This window comes from Chlorocebus sabaeus, chromosome 12 (genome assembly GCF_047675955.1).
Source record: "Chlorocebus sabaeus isolate Y175 chromosome 12, mChlSab1.0.hap1, whole genome shotgun sequence".
NCBI lineage: Eukaryota > Metazoa > Chordata > Mammalia > Primates > Cercopithecidae > Chlorocebus > Chlorocebus sabaeus.
Genome location: NC_132915.1, coordinates 113119232 through 113137341, shown reverse-complemented (window position 1 = coordinate 113137341; position 18110 = coordinate 113119232). Strand labels below are relative to the sequence as shown.

Genomic DNA, 18110 nt, shown 5'->3' with positions numbered 1-18110 from the left:
GGTTCAGATTGCTTGAGCAGAGGGGTTTGAGCCCAGCTGGGCAACATGGTGAAACCCTGTCTCTCTAAAAAATACCAAAATTAGCGGGGTGTGGCGGTGCAAATTTTTTTTTTTTTTTTTTTTTTGAGACAGGGTCTGACTCTGTCACCCAGACTGGAGTGCAGTGGCGCAATCTCGGCTTGCTATAACCTCTGCCTCTTGGGCTCAAGCGATTCTCCCGCCTCAGCCTCCTGAGTAGCTGGGATTACAGGCACCCACCATCACACCCGGTTAATTTTTATAGTTTTAGTAGAGACGGGGTTTCGACATGTTGGCCAGGCTGGTCTTGAACTCCTGACCTCAGGTAGTCCACCTGCCTCGGCCTCCCAATGTGCTGAAATTACAGGCGTGAGCCACTGCGCCCGGCAAAAAAAATTTTTTTTAAACCTACCTCTGACCTGGAAGCCCCCACTTCAAGTTGTCCCGCCTTTGTGGACCAAATCAATGTATATCTTAAATGTATTTGATCAATGCCTCACATCTAAAATGCATAAAACCAAGCTGTGCCCTCCAACGTGGGCACATCCTCAGGGTCACCTGAGGGCTGTGTCATGGGCCATGGTCACTCATACGTGGCTCAAAAATAAATCTCTTCAAATATTAGACAGAGTTTGACTTTTTTTTTTAATCAACTATAGCCCAATGTCTCATTCGAGTTTTCATTCTAAAACCGATGGGTGTCCTGGGCCTCTGCCGGGCCACTAGTGACTCTGAGCAAATGCAGGGCCCAGGAGGAGGGCCCAGACTCCTGGAAACCGGCAGCAGTTCCTGGAAACTCTCACCCCTAAAACCCTCAACTCTGTCTTGATCACACTGCTGGTCTGTTACCCTCTGTAAAATATTTGAGAAAATAAATATTAGAAGGCCAGGCACGGTGGCTCACGCCTATAATCCCAGCACTTTGGGAGGCGGAGGCGGGAGGATCACGAGGTCAGGAGATCAAGACCATCCTGACTAATACGGTGAAACTCCGTCTCTACTAAAAATACAAAAAATTAGCTGGGCGCAGTGGTGGGCACTTGTAGTCCCAGCTACTCGGGAGGCTGAGGCAGGAGAATGGCGTGAACCCGGGAGGCAGAGCTTGTAGTGAGCCGAGATCGCGCCACTGCACTCCAGCCTGGGCGACAGAGCGAGACTCCGTCTCAAAAAGAAAAAAAAAAAAGATAAGAAAATAAATACTAGAAACTTTGTATTCTAACACAGAAACTCAAAAGTTAAAAAACTACGGATTATTCAACTATAAAGACGACATCTTTCTAAAATGTAATTTAGGCGCAAATCCGAATTTCTCTCAGTCTCACCACCTTTCATTCAGTTCTAGGAGATCATAACCTGTTCTCCAAGTACTGGAGACTGGCTTTTCTCCTCTGGAAGGACCCCATTGCCCTTTTTAGTCACACTCGCCCAGGACCACGCAGGGGTGGTCCTGGTGCGTAAGGTGGACCTCGCCCAGGACCCTTGGGCAGCCTTTTCAGAAGGTGAACAGTTTCCAGGTCCAGGCCTAATTTCCCAGGGACTAATACTGAGCTTAGCCAATATTATAAGCAATAAAATTAAATAAAGGATCCAAATGCAGAGTCTAAAGACTTGCGTAAACTCAGTATTTTAACTCAATATTCTCTTCTCCGAATGCCAGATATACATAAAGTTTCAATTATAACACATTTAAAATGAGCTTTTATTTTTATTCAAAATGTACCGTTTTATTTTCCTTACCAGACAGCAGAGCACTAAGCAGGTTCGTCACACGACTTCTTCAGTGAGCCCCCCCAGGCTTCCACAGGAGTCCGGGAGCTCCGGCCAGAGGAATCCTGAGATTGCAAATAGTCAAGCCTTCTCCCCATCCACAAGTTCCTTTGATGCTTGGGTTACTGAACACAAACACAATGGATAATTTGTCTTCAACATAATCCATTTCTGTTCCTAAACGTGTTAGCTGCGCTTTCTTTCCGATGAGCACTCTGACTCCAATTTGAACTTCATCAAAATCTCCTTTGTCTTCGTATGCTCTAGAGTATAACAAAGGCCAATATGGCCCCTGGTTCGGACACCAACTTTTTTTAATTTTTTTTTTTTTTTGTATTTTTAGTAGAGACGGCGTTTCACTATGTTGGTTAAGCTGGTCTCGAACTCCTGACCTCGTGATCCGCCCACCTCGGCCTCCCAAAGTGCTGGGATTACAGGAATGAGCCACCGTGCCAGGCCGGGACACCAACTTTCATACCTAGATGCTCAGACTTATCTTTAAGAAGTTGTTTTATCTTGCTTACTGCTGAAGGTGTCAGGGTGAGGGCGGCCCAAGTGGTCTGCAGCTTCCTCTTGCTCACAGGCCAGACAGTGGCCGGGACTATGGAAGACAACATCTTCACTGTCCTCCTGGACTAGCTCCAGTCCAGTCCCTACGGCCCAGAACTACGGCCCATCTCCGTGGACACGGCAGGCGAATTCATGAACTTGTTTTTAAACCTGCACAAGAGTCTTTCTGATTATTAGTTCTTAAAATCGTACATTACCATAGAAACATCACGCAGACTATAAGGCTCCCCTTAAAGTGACCAAAAAACTGGACAGGCGTAGCGTCCTAAAATCTGATAGAAACTATGGAAATGGCTAAAAGGGAAACAATGTCAAAGCAGGGAACCACATAAAACCGTTTAAAAACTACTGGGAAAGCCTGCAAAACGGAAAAACTCAAAAGAGGTCGAGGACAATTTACATAATTTATAACAAAGGAATGGAGCGTCCCAGGCGCTCAGGAGTCCGTAAATGACTCCTCCTTAGGAGAAATAGGCTGTCTTCTACAATTGCAAGTCAGCCCGTGCCTTCTGGAGCTTTTCTAGATACGTCCCTTACAAATGCTTCTTTGAAAAAAAAAAACAAAAAGACGAGAATGTGTGGCGTAGCTAATATTCTGCCTTCGAACTCAGTAAGAAGTCAACAAAGAAAAATCCCGTTGAAAGCGCCAAGGCCGACAGGTTTCCCCGCACCTCCTCCAGGTGAGAGGTGCCCAGGGCTGACCACCGTGGACCGTCCGGGACGCGGGGCCCCGGGTCGGCGGGCCCTGCTTGGCGTTATGTAATCACTCCCGGGCCGGGCAGCCGAGCCAATCCCGGCGCTGCCGACCCGCTCCACTGCACAGCGCGGCGGGAGCGACACGCGGCAGGCGAACGCGGTTGGGAAACGACCCCCGGCTCCGGTGACGCGAGGACCTGGCCCCGGCCCGGCCTCTCCTCGCGTCCCCTGGCCCGCGCCCCAGCTCCCGGAGCGCCCGGCGGGTCCAGCGCACCCCACAACCGGCAACCAGGCAAGACCGACAGCCACCACCGCGCGGCGCTCCGGGCAGGGCCTGGGCTCGGAGACCCGCGCGGCGCTCCAGCGCCCACCCCGGCCCGCCGCACTCACTGTTGTACTGCACCCCCTTGGCGAAGCGCCTCTGCAACGCCTGGTTCATGGACTGCAGCCCGGCGGGGATGTTCTTGTCCCGGCCCGGGGCCTGCTCCGACCCCACTAGCTTCTTCAGGGCGGAAAACATCTTCCCGCTTGGACGTCCCAGCCCGGGCGCGGCCGGCGAGCTCAGCGGCGGCGGGGAAGGGGTGCGACTCGCACCATGTCCCGGCGGCCCCGGTCCCCCCGGAGGCCGGAGCCGGCGCGGTCAGAGACCGGGGCGCAGCCTCGAGCGGCGACTCGGGAACCTTAGAGGCTGCTGCTCCGCTCCGGCCCCCGCGGTCTCCGGCGCGGCCACTCTCCAGGCGTCAGCGCCGCCATCTTGGCGCCGGCTCGGCGGGACGCGAGGGGCGCGCGGCTACAGGGCGTCGCGAGGGCCATGGGGCGCGGCGCGCGCGGCCGGCGCATGCGCAGGCGGTTCTGGCGCGCAGTTCCCGGCCCGGGCCGCCTCCTCTCTTAGAACCTCTCCGAGAAGCCTGCGTGCCCGGTGCTCCTCTCCGAGAGCCCGGTCGCCCCAGCGTCCGCAGCAGTCCTGGAAAAATGTTTATTTGTGTAACAAAGCAGGGAGCGGGGCGGCGGAGCTACTTCTTCTTCTTCTTGGCCGCCTTGAGCTTCGCCTCGATCAGCCGCTGCCCCTGCTTCTTGATCTCGGCGCGCGAAGGGACGTAGCTGTGGTCCACGTCGGCGAACTGGAAGGTGTCTGCGGGCGGAGGCAGCGGCTCGCACGCGGGGCTGGCCCACCCAGGCACAGCCGCCCGACCCGCCTATCACCCCCGCCCTCTACAGACCCGGGCCAGGTGCCTTGCCCCAGGGACAGCGCCAGTGTGCCGGGAGGACTCAGCCCAGCCCATCCTCAGCGGCTCACACTGCCCTGCTTAGCCTTTCCCACGGAAACCCCAGTGGAGGCTCTGGCCCAGGCCTTCCCCGCCCTCCTCCTTGCTCCAGCCCTGGTGCCTCTCCTGCGGGCCTGTCTGGCATGTCATGCCTCCTCCTTTCGGAGAAATTAATAAGGTATTTCAGTGGCTTTAGCCTCCCCATGGCATCACTAAGTCACCTCCATCAATTGAAGTCCTGCAGGTACAACTGATGCACCCTGTAGCCCCGCTGTGCCTCCAGGATATCCCAGTGGGATGGGAGTCAGCGCCACCCCGACCTCTGTTCCAGCCACCCGCCTGCAGCCCGAGCCCCAGCTCCAGAGCCTGTACCGATCATATCCTCCTCCCGGTCCTCAAAGCTGATCCTGGTGTTGTACTTCTCCTTCAGAGTCGAGGACTCCAGGGCATCCCTCACCTTTGTGTCGCCCTGCAGAGCAAAGCCCCCTTCAGCCCTGCAGACACTCTGAACGGGGGGGGGGGGCTGTCAGCTTTGAGAGGACGTGGGCTGTGCAGGTTCCTCCCAGCCCGGGGCTACCTCCTCGGTCCTGGACATCCTCTGCACTCTGTCAGCCAGGTACGTGAGCTTCCCCTCGCAGTACGCCAGCTTGCTGTTCAAATCGAGGGTGTCGGAGGGCACTTCTTCTTTCTGTAGGCCGGGAGGAGGGTCTCATCTCCCCTCTGGCCCTGCCCAGGGACCCCACGTGTGGCAGCTCCGCCTCACCCCCGGTACCTGGGTTGCAGGCAAGGTGATGCCCATTAGCCGGACATAGAGGTTGTCGATGCCCGTCTGGATGGTCAGCAGCAGCTTCTGGCCCTTGGTCATGTTGATCTGCGCAAGCTGGAGCCTCTCTTCTTCCTCTTTTAGCATGTCTGTCATCTTTTTCTCAATGGACTTGACGCTGCAGAAGGCAATAGGGACACAGCAGTGAGGGGCACAGGCCTGAGGGCCATGGTGGGCCACCCAGGAGCCCGGTCTTGAGTTGGGTTCTGTGTTAGAGTCAGGGACTCAGAAGCTCAGGTGTGTGCAAGTTCCCCAGCCCCTCTGTGGGACACACAGGCTTGTTGGCAGTGGGTACACTCCCAGCTCCCAGCCTGGCTGCAGCCCAGGGTCCTTCATGAGACCGTGGTGGGTGACCCGCAGCCCCGGAAGCCCGGGGCACCTGATGGAGCTAGGCTGCTGGTGGAACTTGAGCACAGCCTCCTCCAGCTCCAGCTGCTTCACCAGGGCCTTCAGCTGCAGCCGCCGCTCCTCACAGTCCTCCATCTGCAGCTCCAGGTTCTCCTCCGTGTTCCTCTGGGCCAGGAAGCGGCCAGCGATGTCCTGGCCATTCCAGGGGAAAGAGAAGCAGGTGTGGGCCAGGAAGGTGGGCAGAGGGGGCTTCACAGAACTGGTTTCTTCTGGGCCCCTCCCAGAGGCTAGTGCACTTTCTTTTTTATTTTTTTTGAGACGGAGTCTCGCTCAGTCGCCCAGGCTGGAGTGAAGTGGCGCTATCTCGGCTCACTGCAAGCTCCGCTTCCCGGGTTTACGCCATTCTCCTACCTCAGCCTCCCGAGTAGCTGGGACTACAGGCGCCCGCCACCGGGCCCGGCTAATTTTTTGTATTTTTAGTAGAGACGGGGTTTCACCATGTTAGCCAGGATGGTCTCGATTTCCTGACCTCGTGATCCGCCCGTCTCGGCCTCCCAAAGTGCTGGGATTACAGGCTTGAGCCACCGCGCCCGGCCAGGTGCACTTTCTCTGCACTCATTCACAAGTGTGATCACAGCTCACTGCAGCCTCAACCTCCCAGGCTCAAGCGACCCTCCCACCTCAGCCTCCTGAGTAGCTGGGACCACAGGTGTGCGCTACCACACTCAGCAGGGGTGAAACGCTTTGTGGGTGTCATTGCACACGACCCTCATGGCAGGCAGAGAAAGTAGATCACCCCGTGTAGAGATAAGGGGATCATCACTGAGGGGCACTGTGTCACTCGAGTCACTTGTCTGACAGGGGACAAGCTTGTGTCAGGGCAGTGGCTGGGAACTCAAGGCCTGATAATAATAAATGCAGATGGGATTAAGATAAAAGGATTTGGGGTGACCGAGGGAGCTGCCACTTTGTGTGTCCATTCCAGAGCACCTGCAGACCCCAGCCCAGCTCAGCCACCCTTCTGCCATGCTCCGGGAGTGCCAGGGGCATTACCCAGATGTGAGAGGCTCAGCCACCCTCCTGCCATGCCCTGGGAGTGCCAGGGAGCATTACCCAGACATGAGAGGCTCAGCCACCCTCCTGCCATGCTCCGGGAGCGTCAGGGGCATTACCCAGACATGAGAGCACCGTACAGCGCTCTTGACCTTCTCCACCACAGCAGTCACGCCCGCCTGGTATTCCGTTTCCGCTGTGGAGGTCTCCTGTCTCTTTACTGGCAGAGCAGAGGGGAGGGGCAGTCAGCATGCAGGGATGGCTCAGGGGCTCTGTGTAAGACCATTGGACACCTCTGTACCTGCCCAGCTGTTGTGGAGGCCACCCAAGGCACAGGCGTCCTTCAGAGGTGCCTGCTCCCCCATCTGCTGCCTCCTCAGTCCAGCCCTGCAGGGACCCCCCAGGCAGCCCCAGAGCAGAGGCGGACCTGAAATAGTGTGGCACTGTGGGCCCAGTGGTACCTCTCAGAGGCAGCTTAGGGGTCAGGTTGCTCATCCTCTGCCGTCACTGGGGACTGGGCCCTTGGGTGCTGGGGCCAGCATCTCTGAGGCCACATTTGGCTGCAGGCTCTCAGCCTCTCGGGGGAGAGGCAGGGACCTGTCCTTCCCTTCACCCTGGCGACTGCATGTCACACCTGGCCTCAGGCTGACCTGATCCATTGGCCGGAGCCAGTGCCGACCTCTCCTTGGGACCCTGGCTGGGGGGCAGGTGGGGAGCTGAGCACTTACATTTCAGGGTCTCCATGCTCATCAGGTTGGAGGGGAAGTCCAAGTCCATCTGGCCCTGATGGGAGGTGGGAGCAGGGAAGGGATGAGACATCCTTGGCAGGGAGTGGGCCCAAGTGGTGGCCCTGAGCCTGTGTCTACCCCGCTGTTGTGGGGACGGGCAGCTGGCTGGGCCCTGGCCTGGGGCTCACCCGGCGGTACTTCTCGCTGGTCTCCTTCGTGTGGATCTTGTCGATCAGCTTCTTCTGCTGGTTGAGCCGGTTCTCCCTTGCCCTGCGCTCCTCAATGAAGGACGCCTCCCTTTGCCTCATGTTCCTCTGGGGACACGTGGATGGGCACGTGGTTGGGGAGCTGTCTCAACAAGGCCCCTCATGGCACTAAAGCCAGCGGGCAGTTGGCCATTCTCACCTTACTAGACTTCAGAACTGCATCCCCGGCCACTGGCCACACCGTCGTCTTAAACCACTCATGCCCATGCCCGTGGCCCCTCTGCTCAGGACCCTCCTTGCCCATGCCTCTCAGAGCATGTGCCAGCCCAGACACTCTGCTGCCCTCCAGCCCCTGGCCCCCAGCTGCCTCCTGGCCAGGTCCACGTAGAACTCCCAGAAGCGGATTCAGCCTGCCTGAAAACAGATTCATCCACTTCCCCAAAACCTGGCCTCTTCCAGCATGCCCGTGAGTAGCTAAAACCACCATTTGTCCACCCCTGCTCATGCATCCCAGACACTGCTCTCACCCTCGCCACTCAACGTTGCCAGTGCTTAGTGGGGTTGCCTCTTGAGGACTTCTTGGCTCCGTCACTCCTGGCCACCCCTTCACCACCCCGGGCCTGCCTAGGTGATCAACGCTTCCGCCCTGGCACCTTCCAGTCCCCGCAGCCTTAGCGCACCCTTTCTGAAGCACAGACCTGGGCACATCTTCCCTCCACCTCCTCCCAGGGCTGCAGGTCAGTCCTTGGGCCCCCGGCCCAGCCGCCTCCATGGACTCCTGGGGCCTGTGCCTCTGCAGCCTTCACTGCCCTGGCCACACACTGCTGCCTGTATCACACCCCTCCCGGCCCAGGGCCTTTGCCCAAGTTGTACCTCCTCCTCCCTAGCCCTGGCCACCCCCGACCTTTGTGGGTTCACTCCCTCAGCCCAGCTCGAGCACTGCCTCCCTAGAAAGCCATCTGCCACCCCACCTCTCTCTGCCAAGCTGGCCTGGGGCTGTGTGGCATTTCTTCTTGGACTACTGGATGAGTGCCACCCACTTCAGGAGGACGGGGCCTGCCTGTCCCGGTCCCTGCTGTATACCCAGAACCTTGCAGGGGCCTTGGCACCGACTGGGTGAATGGGTGACCCCCACCCTGGTGCGGCCATTCTCCCTCTCCTCTACTTCATGGCTCCTGTGCCTGGTGGGACGTGCTCTGTCCAGTGGGTGAGCAGAGCAGGCTGTCCGGGCTGGCCACTGGATCCTTCCAGGGATTGTAGGCAGTGTGGGCATGGGGGTCTCCTGAGGGACCCTGGCCAGGAAGACACAAGAGAGCCAGCCCTGGAGGGCCCCCAGCCCTGGGCCCTGAGCTCACCTTGACCTCATCCGAAGATGCAAGAGAGCCAGCCCTGGAGGGCCCCCAGCCCTGAGCCCTGAGCTCACCTTGACCTCATCCGAAAATGCAAGAGAGCCGGCCCTGGAGGGCCCCCAGCCCTGAGCCCTAAGCTCACCTTGACCTCATCAGTGATCATCATGGCGTCTTGGGACATGATCTTCATATCCGACAGCTCCGAGCAGTAGTTGACCACGAGGTTCTGCAACTTGTCCAGCTCGATGGGGTATCCTGCCAGCACCTGTGTTAAATGAGATTCTCTTGTGGCCTCTAGAGTGGGCTGCAGTTGTCCCCAGCTTTCATCTCCAAACTAAGAGCCCTCAGAACAGTGATAGGTTCTGCTCTGTGGCCCTGGTCACCTCCTCCATTCCCCGCTGGGCACAAAGCTGATGAAAGGAAGTGTTTCACAGGGAGTGGGCAGTGCTGGGCTGGTGAACTCTTCCACCACCTAGGGTCCAACAACCCAGAGACACTGAATGAATGAGTTTGTGATGAAATGATCTGCAGAAAAGTCTGACTCCAAAACCCAGGGAGGTTTGGGGCAGCTTTGCTTTGAAGTGAAGCAGAGGGGCTCAAGACATGGGCTCGGGGTCAGAGAGGATTCGAGGCCAAGGCAGCTTCCCACCAGCTAGCTTTTGGCTGTGTGACACTGGGAAAGTTACTTAACCTTTCTGAGTGTCCCCATTTGTAAGATGATGGCTCGTTCAGAAGGTTGCTGTCAGGATGAATTGAGAGTGTGAAAGGAATTATTTAGCCCAGAACCAGGTACATATGTGCTCAGGATGGCTTTGCTATAGTATTTTGTTTTCAGTAACTACAAGTATAGGCCGGGCACGGTGGCTCACGCCTGTAATCTCAACATTGGGAGGCCAAGGCGGGCGGATCATGAGGTCAGAAGTTCGAGACCAGCCTGGCCAACATAGTGAAACCCTGTCTCTACTAAAAATACAAAAAATTAGCTGGGCGTGGTAGTGGGTGCCTGTAATCCTAGCTACTCAGGAGGCTGAGGCAGGAGAATCACTTGAACCCGGGAGGCGGAGGTTGCAGTGAGCCGAGATTGCACCACTGCACACCAGCTGGGGCAACAGTGTGAAACTCCATCTCAAAAAAACAAAACCGGCCGGGCGCGGTGGCTCAAGCCTGTAATCCCAGCACTTTGGGAGGCCGAGACGGGCGGATCATGAGGTCAGGAAATCGAGACCATCCTGGCGAACACGGTGAAACCCCGTCTCTACTAAAAAATACAAAAAAACTAGCCGGGCGAGGTGGCGGGCGCCTGTAGTCCTAGCTACTCGGGAGGCTGAGGCAGGAGAATGGCGTAAACCCGGGAGGCAGAGCTTGCAGTGAGCTGAGATCCGGCCAGTGCACTCCAGCCTGGGCGACAGAGCCAGACTCCATCTCAAAAAAAAAAAACAAAACAAAACAACAACAAAAAAAAAAACCCACAAGTGTAGAATCTTCATTTTTAAAAATATGGACGACTATGGGAATTGTTTGTTTTTTCCGTTGTTCTGAGACTGCATCTTGCTCTGTCACCCAGGCTGGAGGGCAATGGTGCGATCTCGGCTCGCAACAACCTCTGCCTTCTGGGTTCAAGTGATCCTCGTGCCTCAGCCTCCCGAGTAGCTGGCATTACAGACGTGCACCACCACGCCCGGCTAATTTTTGTATTTTTAGTAGAGATGGGGTTTCACCATGTTGGCCAGGCTGGTCTCGAACTCCTGACCTCAAGTGATCCACCTGCCTTGGCCTCCCAAAGTGCTGGGATTACAGGCGTGAGCCACCATGCCCAGGCCAGGAATAATTATTTTTTTAAGTGTGTATGCTCTAAAGAGAAGAAGGCGCTACCAGGGGGACAGAAAGCACCCAGGTGAAGGAGGGGCATGGACAGGGGTGGGGAGAGGGGTGGGCCCTGGAAGGATAGAGGGGCAGGGCTTCCAGGTGAGCCAATAGGATCAGGGATCAAGGCAAGAGGGACAAGCAGAGGACGGAGCGGAGAGCCACCTGGACTGGGACCGCAGCAGAAAAGAGCTGCGATGCCACCCCATCCACCACTCTTCTAAAGTGCACTGCTGTCACCTTCCCGGAGCATGGCTCTTTGCAGAGCTCCCCTTTGCCCAGTCTTAGGGTGAGGGTGTTTGGGGGGCTTCGCCTGTCCCCTTTTCCAGCTGGCTCTCGGCCCCGTCCACAGGTTGCTCCTCTTAGCATCTCCTGTGCTCTCCTTCCCCATCTACAGTCCATCTGGAGGAGGTTCTGCTTTGTGGCAGCCCGAGGGGCGGTGCTCAGCCTCCCGTGAAGGGGGTCTTCCCTCACAATCGGACTGCTGGCTGCCTTTGGCCTCGTCTGCAGGGAGCAGGGCGGGTGGGCTGGCTGGGACGGCAGCAAGCCGTGCTTACAGGCCCAGCGGACCCTCAAAGGTGCAAGGACTTTCTGAGGGTGCAGGACCTGTCTCTGACTCTCAGAGGCCCAAGCAATGAGAAAATGACGGGCAAGATACAAACAATACTAAATCATTTAATGCATGCAAGAAAGTCCGAAGAATTCTGATACACCCCACGATATGCTCTTTTGGAATAGCCAAAAATGAAGTTTTAAAAAACGTTTTCCACATGCCTTGGCGTCCTGCGTAGCCGGTGCTCCGGCAGAGCTCCCTCTCTGGCGGGTGCGGGGTGGCTCCGCCCCAGGACGCTCCCGCCCCTCCCAGATCCCAGCCCCGGACCCCCGCCCTCCCCGGGCCGCTGGGCTCACTGTCTTCAGATAATCCAGCAGGTCCAAATACAGCAGGTGGATGTTCTGGCTGGTGGTGATCTTGATCATTGTCTTCTCGATGTTGTTCTCCAGCTGGCGGATGATCTGGGGCGGACCGAGGGCGCAGTGAGAGGACGTGGGGACCGGCCGCCCGATGGTGTCGGGGCTGGGCTTTCTCCGGAGGGGGTCGTGCTCTCTTAGCCCCGCCCCTCCATTGAGCCCCCAGTGGACACGCCCCTCCATCGAGTCCCGCCCCCTGGTGGCTCCGCCCCTCCCGTGAGCCCGGCCCCAGTGGACCCCGCCCCGCCCTCCCAGCCCCGCCTCTACACCTGCAGCAGCCGCAGCTCCTCCTTGCTGGCGTCCGGCTGGCTCCGCAGGCTGGCCAGCTCCAGCTGCATGCTCTCCAGCTTCTGCCCGCGCCGCCGCACCAGGTGGATCAGTAGGTTGTGCGTGTTCACGCGGTCGAAGACGTACTTGCGCAGCTTTTCCCGCGCCACCTGGGTCGGGAAGGGCACCGCCCGCTCGTGGTTGCGCAGGGGGCCGCCATGGAGCTCGCCAGCAGGCGGACGGGTGGAGGCTCATGGCAATCCCCACAGGGACCCTGGGGCTGGGCACCTGCTCCGTCCCTTGTTGGCTCCGCAACATCTAGTGGGCGGGGTGCGCTGGCAGGGGTGGGGAGGGTTGGGTCTCGAGGCCCCTCCTGCCTGGTTACCTCCATGGTACTGCGGCAGTGCGCCAGTCGCAAAGGCAAGTTTTTCCCGCAGGCCTTGGAGATGGTCCACTGGTCATACTGCGGAGCGGCGGCGGCTGAGCTAGGGCGGGCCCTTTGCTCACCCGCAGCCGCTGGCCCCTCCAGGCATTCTCCCCAGGGCCTCTTGTATCCCATTCCAGCCCAGTAGCGAGACCCCTGCTCTCACGAGGAGCAGAGAGCCGCGGGACTCCATCCTGGCCATCCAAGTTCGGAGGCGACGTGGTGGGGGGGTATGCAGAGGAGGGGCCAGGTGTCCCCTAGCTGGCCGGAGAGCCAGAGGGGGCCCCTGCTGCAGGATGTGGGCTCACAGAAGCCAAGCCCTCCGGGGTGGGTGATGGGGAACCTGCCCATCGGATGCTGGGGTGACTGGAGCCCAGGGCACAGGTCCTAGCAGAGCCCCTCCTCACATGCCCCCTGGATCCAGAAAGATTGGGGTGGGGGCGAGAGGAGGTGCCCGCCCTCCGAGTGTGTGTGTCCTCAGCTCCTGCCCTGCTCCCCAGGCAGAGGGGAGGGGCAGCATTTGTGCACCTTCTTGGCCAAAGCCCAGTCCTGGGCCCCGCGGCGGATGTTGCTGCGCAGGAGAGCCAGCGTGGCCTTGTTCTGGTCGGTATTCTCTTTCATCCCCTGGATCTGGAGTGCCCGACACTGCTCTGTGGGCAGGTGGAGGGGACACAGTGGCCAGGATTGGGCCAAGGGCCTGGCCTGAAATCCCCCGGGGGAGGCTCGCATCAGGGAGGCCCCAGGGTCCAGGGGGATGCCACCTCCACGGCCAAGATCCCTCCTTCCGCCCTGTCCTGGGGGACACCGCTCCACTGCCCAGCAGCAGCTGTCTGAAGGGCTCTCAGTGGACAGGTGCGGGGAGGTGGACAAGTGGGGAGGGTGAGGCAAAGGAGAAAGATGGCAGGGTCCTGTGGTCCCTTCCAGATCTGCTGCCCATGGAAGTCCCTTCTGGCTTTGGAGCCCGTGTTGCTCTTATGCTCACAAGTCTCCTTGAAGCCCCACTCTCTGATTCAGTCCCTCCATGCAGGTCCCTTTGATCCCTTCTCCCAGCTCTGTCAACGAGTGGGCAGTAAGGGGTCTGATTGCTCCTCCATGTCCTGGATTGTCCTGGTATTAAAACTAAAAGTCCTAGGCCGGGCGCGGTGGCTCATGCCTGTAATATCAGCACTTTGGGAGGCCGAGGTGGGCGGATCACCTGAGGTCAGGAGTTCGAGACCAGCCTGGCCAACATGGTGAGACCTCATCTCTACTAAAAATACAAAACTAGCTGGGCGTGGTGGTGTATGCCTGTAGTCCTAGCTACTCAGGAGGCTGAGGCAGAATTGTTTGAACCTGGGAGGTGGAGGTTGCAGTGAGCTGAGATTACACTACTGCACACCACCTGGACGACAAAACGAGACTCTGTCTCAAAAAAAAAATAAGCCGGGCATAGTGGCTCATGCCTGTAATCCCAGCACTTTGGGAGGCCAAGGTGGATGGATCACCTGAGGTCAGGAGTTTGAGACCAGCCTGGCCAAGATGGTGAAACCCAGTCTCTACTAAAAAATACAAAAATTAGCCGGGCATGGTGGTGGGCGCCTGTAATCCCAGCTACTTGGGAAGCTGAGGCAGGAGAATCACTTGAACCCGGGAGGCAGAGGTTGCAGTGTGCTGACATTGCACCATTGCACTCCAGCCTGGGCCACAGAGTGAGACTCCATCTCAAAAAAAGAAAAGAAAAGAGACACAGAGACAAAGTATAGAGAAAGAAGAGTGGGCCCAGGGGACTGGCACACTCAGCATGCGAGGACCTGTACCAGCCCCGGTCTCTGAGTTCCCTCGGTATTCTCTGATCATTATTTTTACTCTTGGTGAGGGGAGTGTAGCAGGGCAACAGGTGGGGAGAAGGTCAGCAGGGAAGCGTGAGCAAAGGAATCTGTATCATGAATGAGTTCAAGGAAAGGTACTGTGCGTGGATATGCACATAGGCCAGATTTATGTTTCACGTTACACAAACATCTCAAACATCTCAGTGTAGCAAAGAGTGACAGAGCAGTATTACTGCCAGCATATCTCGCCTCTAGCCACAGGGCAGTTTCCTCCTATCTCAGAATAGAACGAATGGGAACGGTCAGCTTTACACCGAGACATTCCATTCCCAGGGATGAGCAGAAGACAGAAGCCTTCCTCTTATCTCAACTGCCAAGAGTCCTCCCTGTTCACTCCTCCTCAGTACAGACTCTTTATGGCTGTTGGGTTGGGGGATGGTAAGATCTTTCCTTTCCCACAAGGCCATATCTCAGGCTGTCTCAGTGGGGGAAACCTTGGACAATACGCAGGCTTTCTTGGGCAGAGGTCCCTGCGGCTTTCTGCAGTGCACTGTGTCCCTGGTTAATTGAGAATGGAGAATGGCGATGACTTTTACCAAGCATACTGCCTGCAAACATATTGTTAACAAGGCATACCCTGCACAGCCCTAAATCCATTAAACTTTGATTCAATCCAGCACACGTTTCTGTGAGCACAGGGTTGGGGCTAAAGTTACAGATTAACAGCATCTCAAAGCAGAACAATTTTTCTTAGTAGAGATCAAACTGGAGTTTCTTATGTCGTCCTTTTCTACATAGACACAGTAACAAGCTGATCTTTCTTTTCCCCACAAAAAGTTGTGCACCCAGAAACCCCCAGATGGGCAAGGGAGATTGGTCATGGTGCAGGCTCACCCTGGAGCCGAGTGATGGTCTTCAGCTCCTGGGTCTGCTCCTCCACGTCTGTCTTGCTGTGCCTCCTCATGGCTTCCCTCTGGCCCCCCCAGGGACCCTGTGTGCCTCAAAGCTTCCCTGGGCTCAGCTGGCTCAGAGCTGCCACTCAGCTTGTCCCCAGAACCTCAGCCCATTATGATGAGAGCCAGGATTCCCAGTGCCTGGGCAACCCTGGAATTGCAGGGCCTCCCTGCCCCATTCTGCCCCCAGCCACCTTGGGGTGGTCTCCAGACGTGTGTCCTAATTGAAACGGGTCTCCTGGCAGCTGCTTGAGGTTTAGCTCTGCCGGGCGGATGTGCACCAGCACCCCACACTTGCACTGGGTTTCCTCCCTGGCCCCTCCCATGCCCCAAGCCATCCTCCACAAAGCAGCAGGATGAGCTTGCTAAAACTGTTCTGAAACTGCCTTCCGGGACCTCCCTCTGCACTCCCCACCTCCAGCCCCAAGTCCAAACTGCATGCCCTGGGTAACCTGGCTCTTGGGACACCCCCACCTTATCTCTTCTGACTGCTGTCCCTGACCTCTCTGTGCTGCCTGGAGCCCACACTGCTTCACCCCCACTTTCCTTTGGGAATTACTGGGTCTTGGGTTCATGTGTCACTCCAAAAGGGGTAAGTTCTCCATCTCTGCACCCCCTCCACCCTTCCCTTAGAGGGGAGTGCCTGGAGCACCAGGCAGCCTGGAACTCTGTGGGGTACGAGATAACGGTACTTCTTCCCAGCCTTGCCTTAGTAGGCTCAGGCAGCCATAACAAGGTGCCACTGGCCAGGTGAGGTGGCTCACACCTGTAATCCCAGCACTTTGGGAGGCTGAGGCGGGTGGGTCACCTGAGGTCAGGAGTTTGAGACCAGTCTGGTCAACATGGTGAAACCCCGCTTCTACTAAAAATACAAAAATTAGACCAGTGTGGTGGCAGGTGCCTGTAATCCCAGCTACTTGGGAACCCAGGAGGTGGAGGTTGCAGTTAAGCTGAGATCACGCCACTGCACTCCAGCCTGCATGAGAGAGTAAGACTCCATCTCAAAACAAAACAAAACAAAACAAAAAAAAAACAAGGCACCACCGACTAGGGGGTGTGAACAGCAGCCTGGAGGCTGGGGGCTGAGATCACAGGTCAGCAGGGCTGGTGTCTCCTTAGGCCCCTCTCCTTGGCTTGCAGATGCTGTCTTCTCTGTGTCCTCACGTGGCCGTCCCTCGTGTGTCTATGTCCTAATTTCCTCTTCTTATGAGGACACAAGTCCTGTTGGATTAGGGCCCACCCCAATGACCTCATTTGACCTTCATGACCTCTGGAAAGCCCCTGTCTCAAACACAGACATGCAGAGGTGCTGGGGGTCAGGGCCTCAAAACAGGAATGTGAGGGGACCCAAACCAGCCCGACAATAGCCTTTGCCCATGTGCTGTCATGTAGATCCCTTCCCTTTCTGGTCACTATTTTTGGAAAGCCAGTCCAGGCAAACTCCAGGTTCTGCCTTCTCTCCCTCCCACCCAGGCCTTACCCTCAGGGTGCTGGGATATCCTGTTAAGGGTGTGGTTTGCTCATCTCCCGCTTGTTCTTGGGGGCCAGGCTTGGAATCTAGCTGAGGCAGAGCCTACCTGCTGTCCTTCTTCCTCAGATGTAAAACACCTGAATTTTAGTGGGTGCATGGCTACCCAGAGCACTCTGCCTTCCTGAGCATCCTGGCACTGGATGCACCTGATGACTTTGTTCAGGTCAACAGAGCGAGAGCAGCAGTGGCAGGCAAGCTGCCCTCTCTCTTCCCTCTTAAATGAGATAAAGACACAATGGTCGGAGCTGGTGCAGCCGCCTGGGGCCATGAGGCAGATTTGGGAACAGAGACCACTACAGCAGGGAACAGACTGAAATGAGCCTGGTCCCTGATTCCCTGTCAACCCTGGACCACTCACTTGTACTTTTACATGAAAGAAAAATAAAGCTCGGCCGGGCGCGGTGCGCGGTGGCTCACGCCTGTAATCCCAGCACTTTGGGAGGCTGAGGCGGGCGGATCACCTGAGGTTGGGAGTTCGAGACCAGCCTGACCAACATGGATAAAAATACAAAATAAAAATACAAAATTAGCTGGGCATGGTGGCGCATACCTGTAATCCCAGCTACTGGGGAGGCTGAGACAGGAGAATCGCTTGAACCCGGGAGGCAGAGGTTATGGTGAACCGAGATTGCACCATTGCACTCCAGCCTGGGCAACAAGAGCAAAACTCCATCTCAAACATAAATAAATAAATAAATACAAATTAGCCAGGCGTGGTGGTGGGCGCCCGTAATTGCAGCTACCTGGGAGGCTGAGGCAGGAGAATGGCTTGAACCAGCGAGGTGGAAGTTGCAGTGAGCTGAGATTGCGCCATTGCGCTCCAGCCTGGGTGACAGAGTGAGACTCTGTCTCAACAACACAAAAAACAGAAAAATAAAGCTCCATCTTGCTGAAGCCACTGTCACCTTGAGCTTCCTGTCACTTTGAAGGCCAAGTAGGTACTCAATAAACTTTCTTTCCAGTGCCTGGCAAGGTGAGGCGTGGGGGCTGAGCTGGGTCTGGGGCAGCAGGGACCATGCTGTGGGCCTTCAGTGCTGCGGGGAAGCCAGCTGTAACCCTGATGGACTTGTGGAGGTTCTGTCTGGTCTCCACCTCTTCTTCCTCTTGGGACTCCGGGCTGTGGGCAGACTTGCCTACCCAGAAGCTTTCTTTCTGCACAGACACAGCTACAACAGGCTAGCTCTGCCTCTGGGGAGTGACTTCGGCTAACAGACAAGTGGGGAATGACAGGCAGGTGGGCGTGACCCACAAGCTCCCCCTCTCCCAGCAGCCAGGCTCTGGCCAGCCTAGCCCCTTTTGCTCTGCCTCTACATGCCAAGTGCTGCAGAGGCAGACCCCCATACAGAGAGGCTGTGGTGGTGTCACGCGGCCTACAGGGCTGGTGCGAACATCTAATTCTGGGGTTCCGCGTTGGGAACTTCCTTGTACATCCTCAGTATGTAACTTGCGTGTGATCCTCATATATCAACTGT

At 57.0% G+C, this 18110-nt stretch overlaps 2 protein-coding genes across 6 annotated transcripts in view; both read right to left on the bottom strand.

Annotated features, from left to right (window-relative positions):
* The window catches only part of RABL6 (RAB, member RAS oncogene family like 6), a 32660-nt gene extending 28819 nt beyond the window's left edge, over window positions 1-3841 (bottom strand). For all 4 annotated transcript variants that reach the window (XM_008005578.3, XM_073022104.1, XM_073022106.1 and 1 more), the window contains exon 1: window positions 3442-3841. In XM_008005578.3, the coding sequence (XP_008003769.2) occupies window positions 3442-3571 (130 nt within the window). In that variant the 5' untranslated portion in view covers window positions 3572-3841. The remainder of the gene's footprint in view (window positions 1-3441) is intronic.
* A 161-nt stretch (window positions 3842-4002) lies between these two features.
* On the bottom strand, window positions 4003-18087 carry CCDC183 (coiled-coil domain containing 183). Of its 2 annotated transcripts, XM_008005573.3 has the most exons (14): window positions 15049-18087; window positions 12875-12996; window positions 12308-12385; window positions 11925-12092; window positions 11596-11700; window positions 8966-9088; window positions 7457-7582; window positions 7269-7323; window positions 6660-6760; window positions 5519-5679; window positions 5089-5257; window positions 4894-5004; window positions 4689-4785; window positions 4003-4183 (listed from the first exon to the last, which is right to left on the bottom strand). In XM_008005573.3, exons 1-14 carry the CDS (start codon window positions 15116-15118, stop codon window positions 4065-4067), a joined length of 1605 nt encoding a protein of 534 aa, XP_008003764.1. In that variant the 5' UTR covers window positions 15119-18087; the 3' UTR covers window positions 4003-4064. The 2 variants fall into 2 exon arrangements, with proteins under 2 accessions (XP_008003764.1, XP_037842962.1); XM_037987034.2 differs by lacking the exon at window positions 15049-18087 and having other exon boundaries at window positions 12875-15033.
* Window positions 18088-18110: the final 23 nt, after the last annotated feature.

Excerpts from the sequence above, each read along its gene's own strand:
- CCDC183 (XM_037987034.2), bottom strand. The coding sequence starts at position 13,075 with ATGCGAGCCTCCCCCGGGGGATTTCAGGCCAGGCCCTTGGCCCAATCC. Across the intron at positions 5,680-6,659 it reads TACGGTGCTCTCATGTCTGG|GACATCGCTGGCCGCTTCCT; the intron begins GTAATGCCCCTG and ends TGGAATGGCCAG. Across the intron at positions 5,258-5,518 it reads CAGCAGCCTAGCTCCATCAG|CGTCAAGTCCATTGAGAAAA; the intron begins GTGCCCCGGGCT and ends TGCCTTCTGCAG.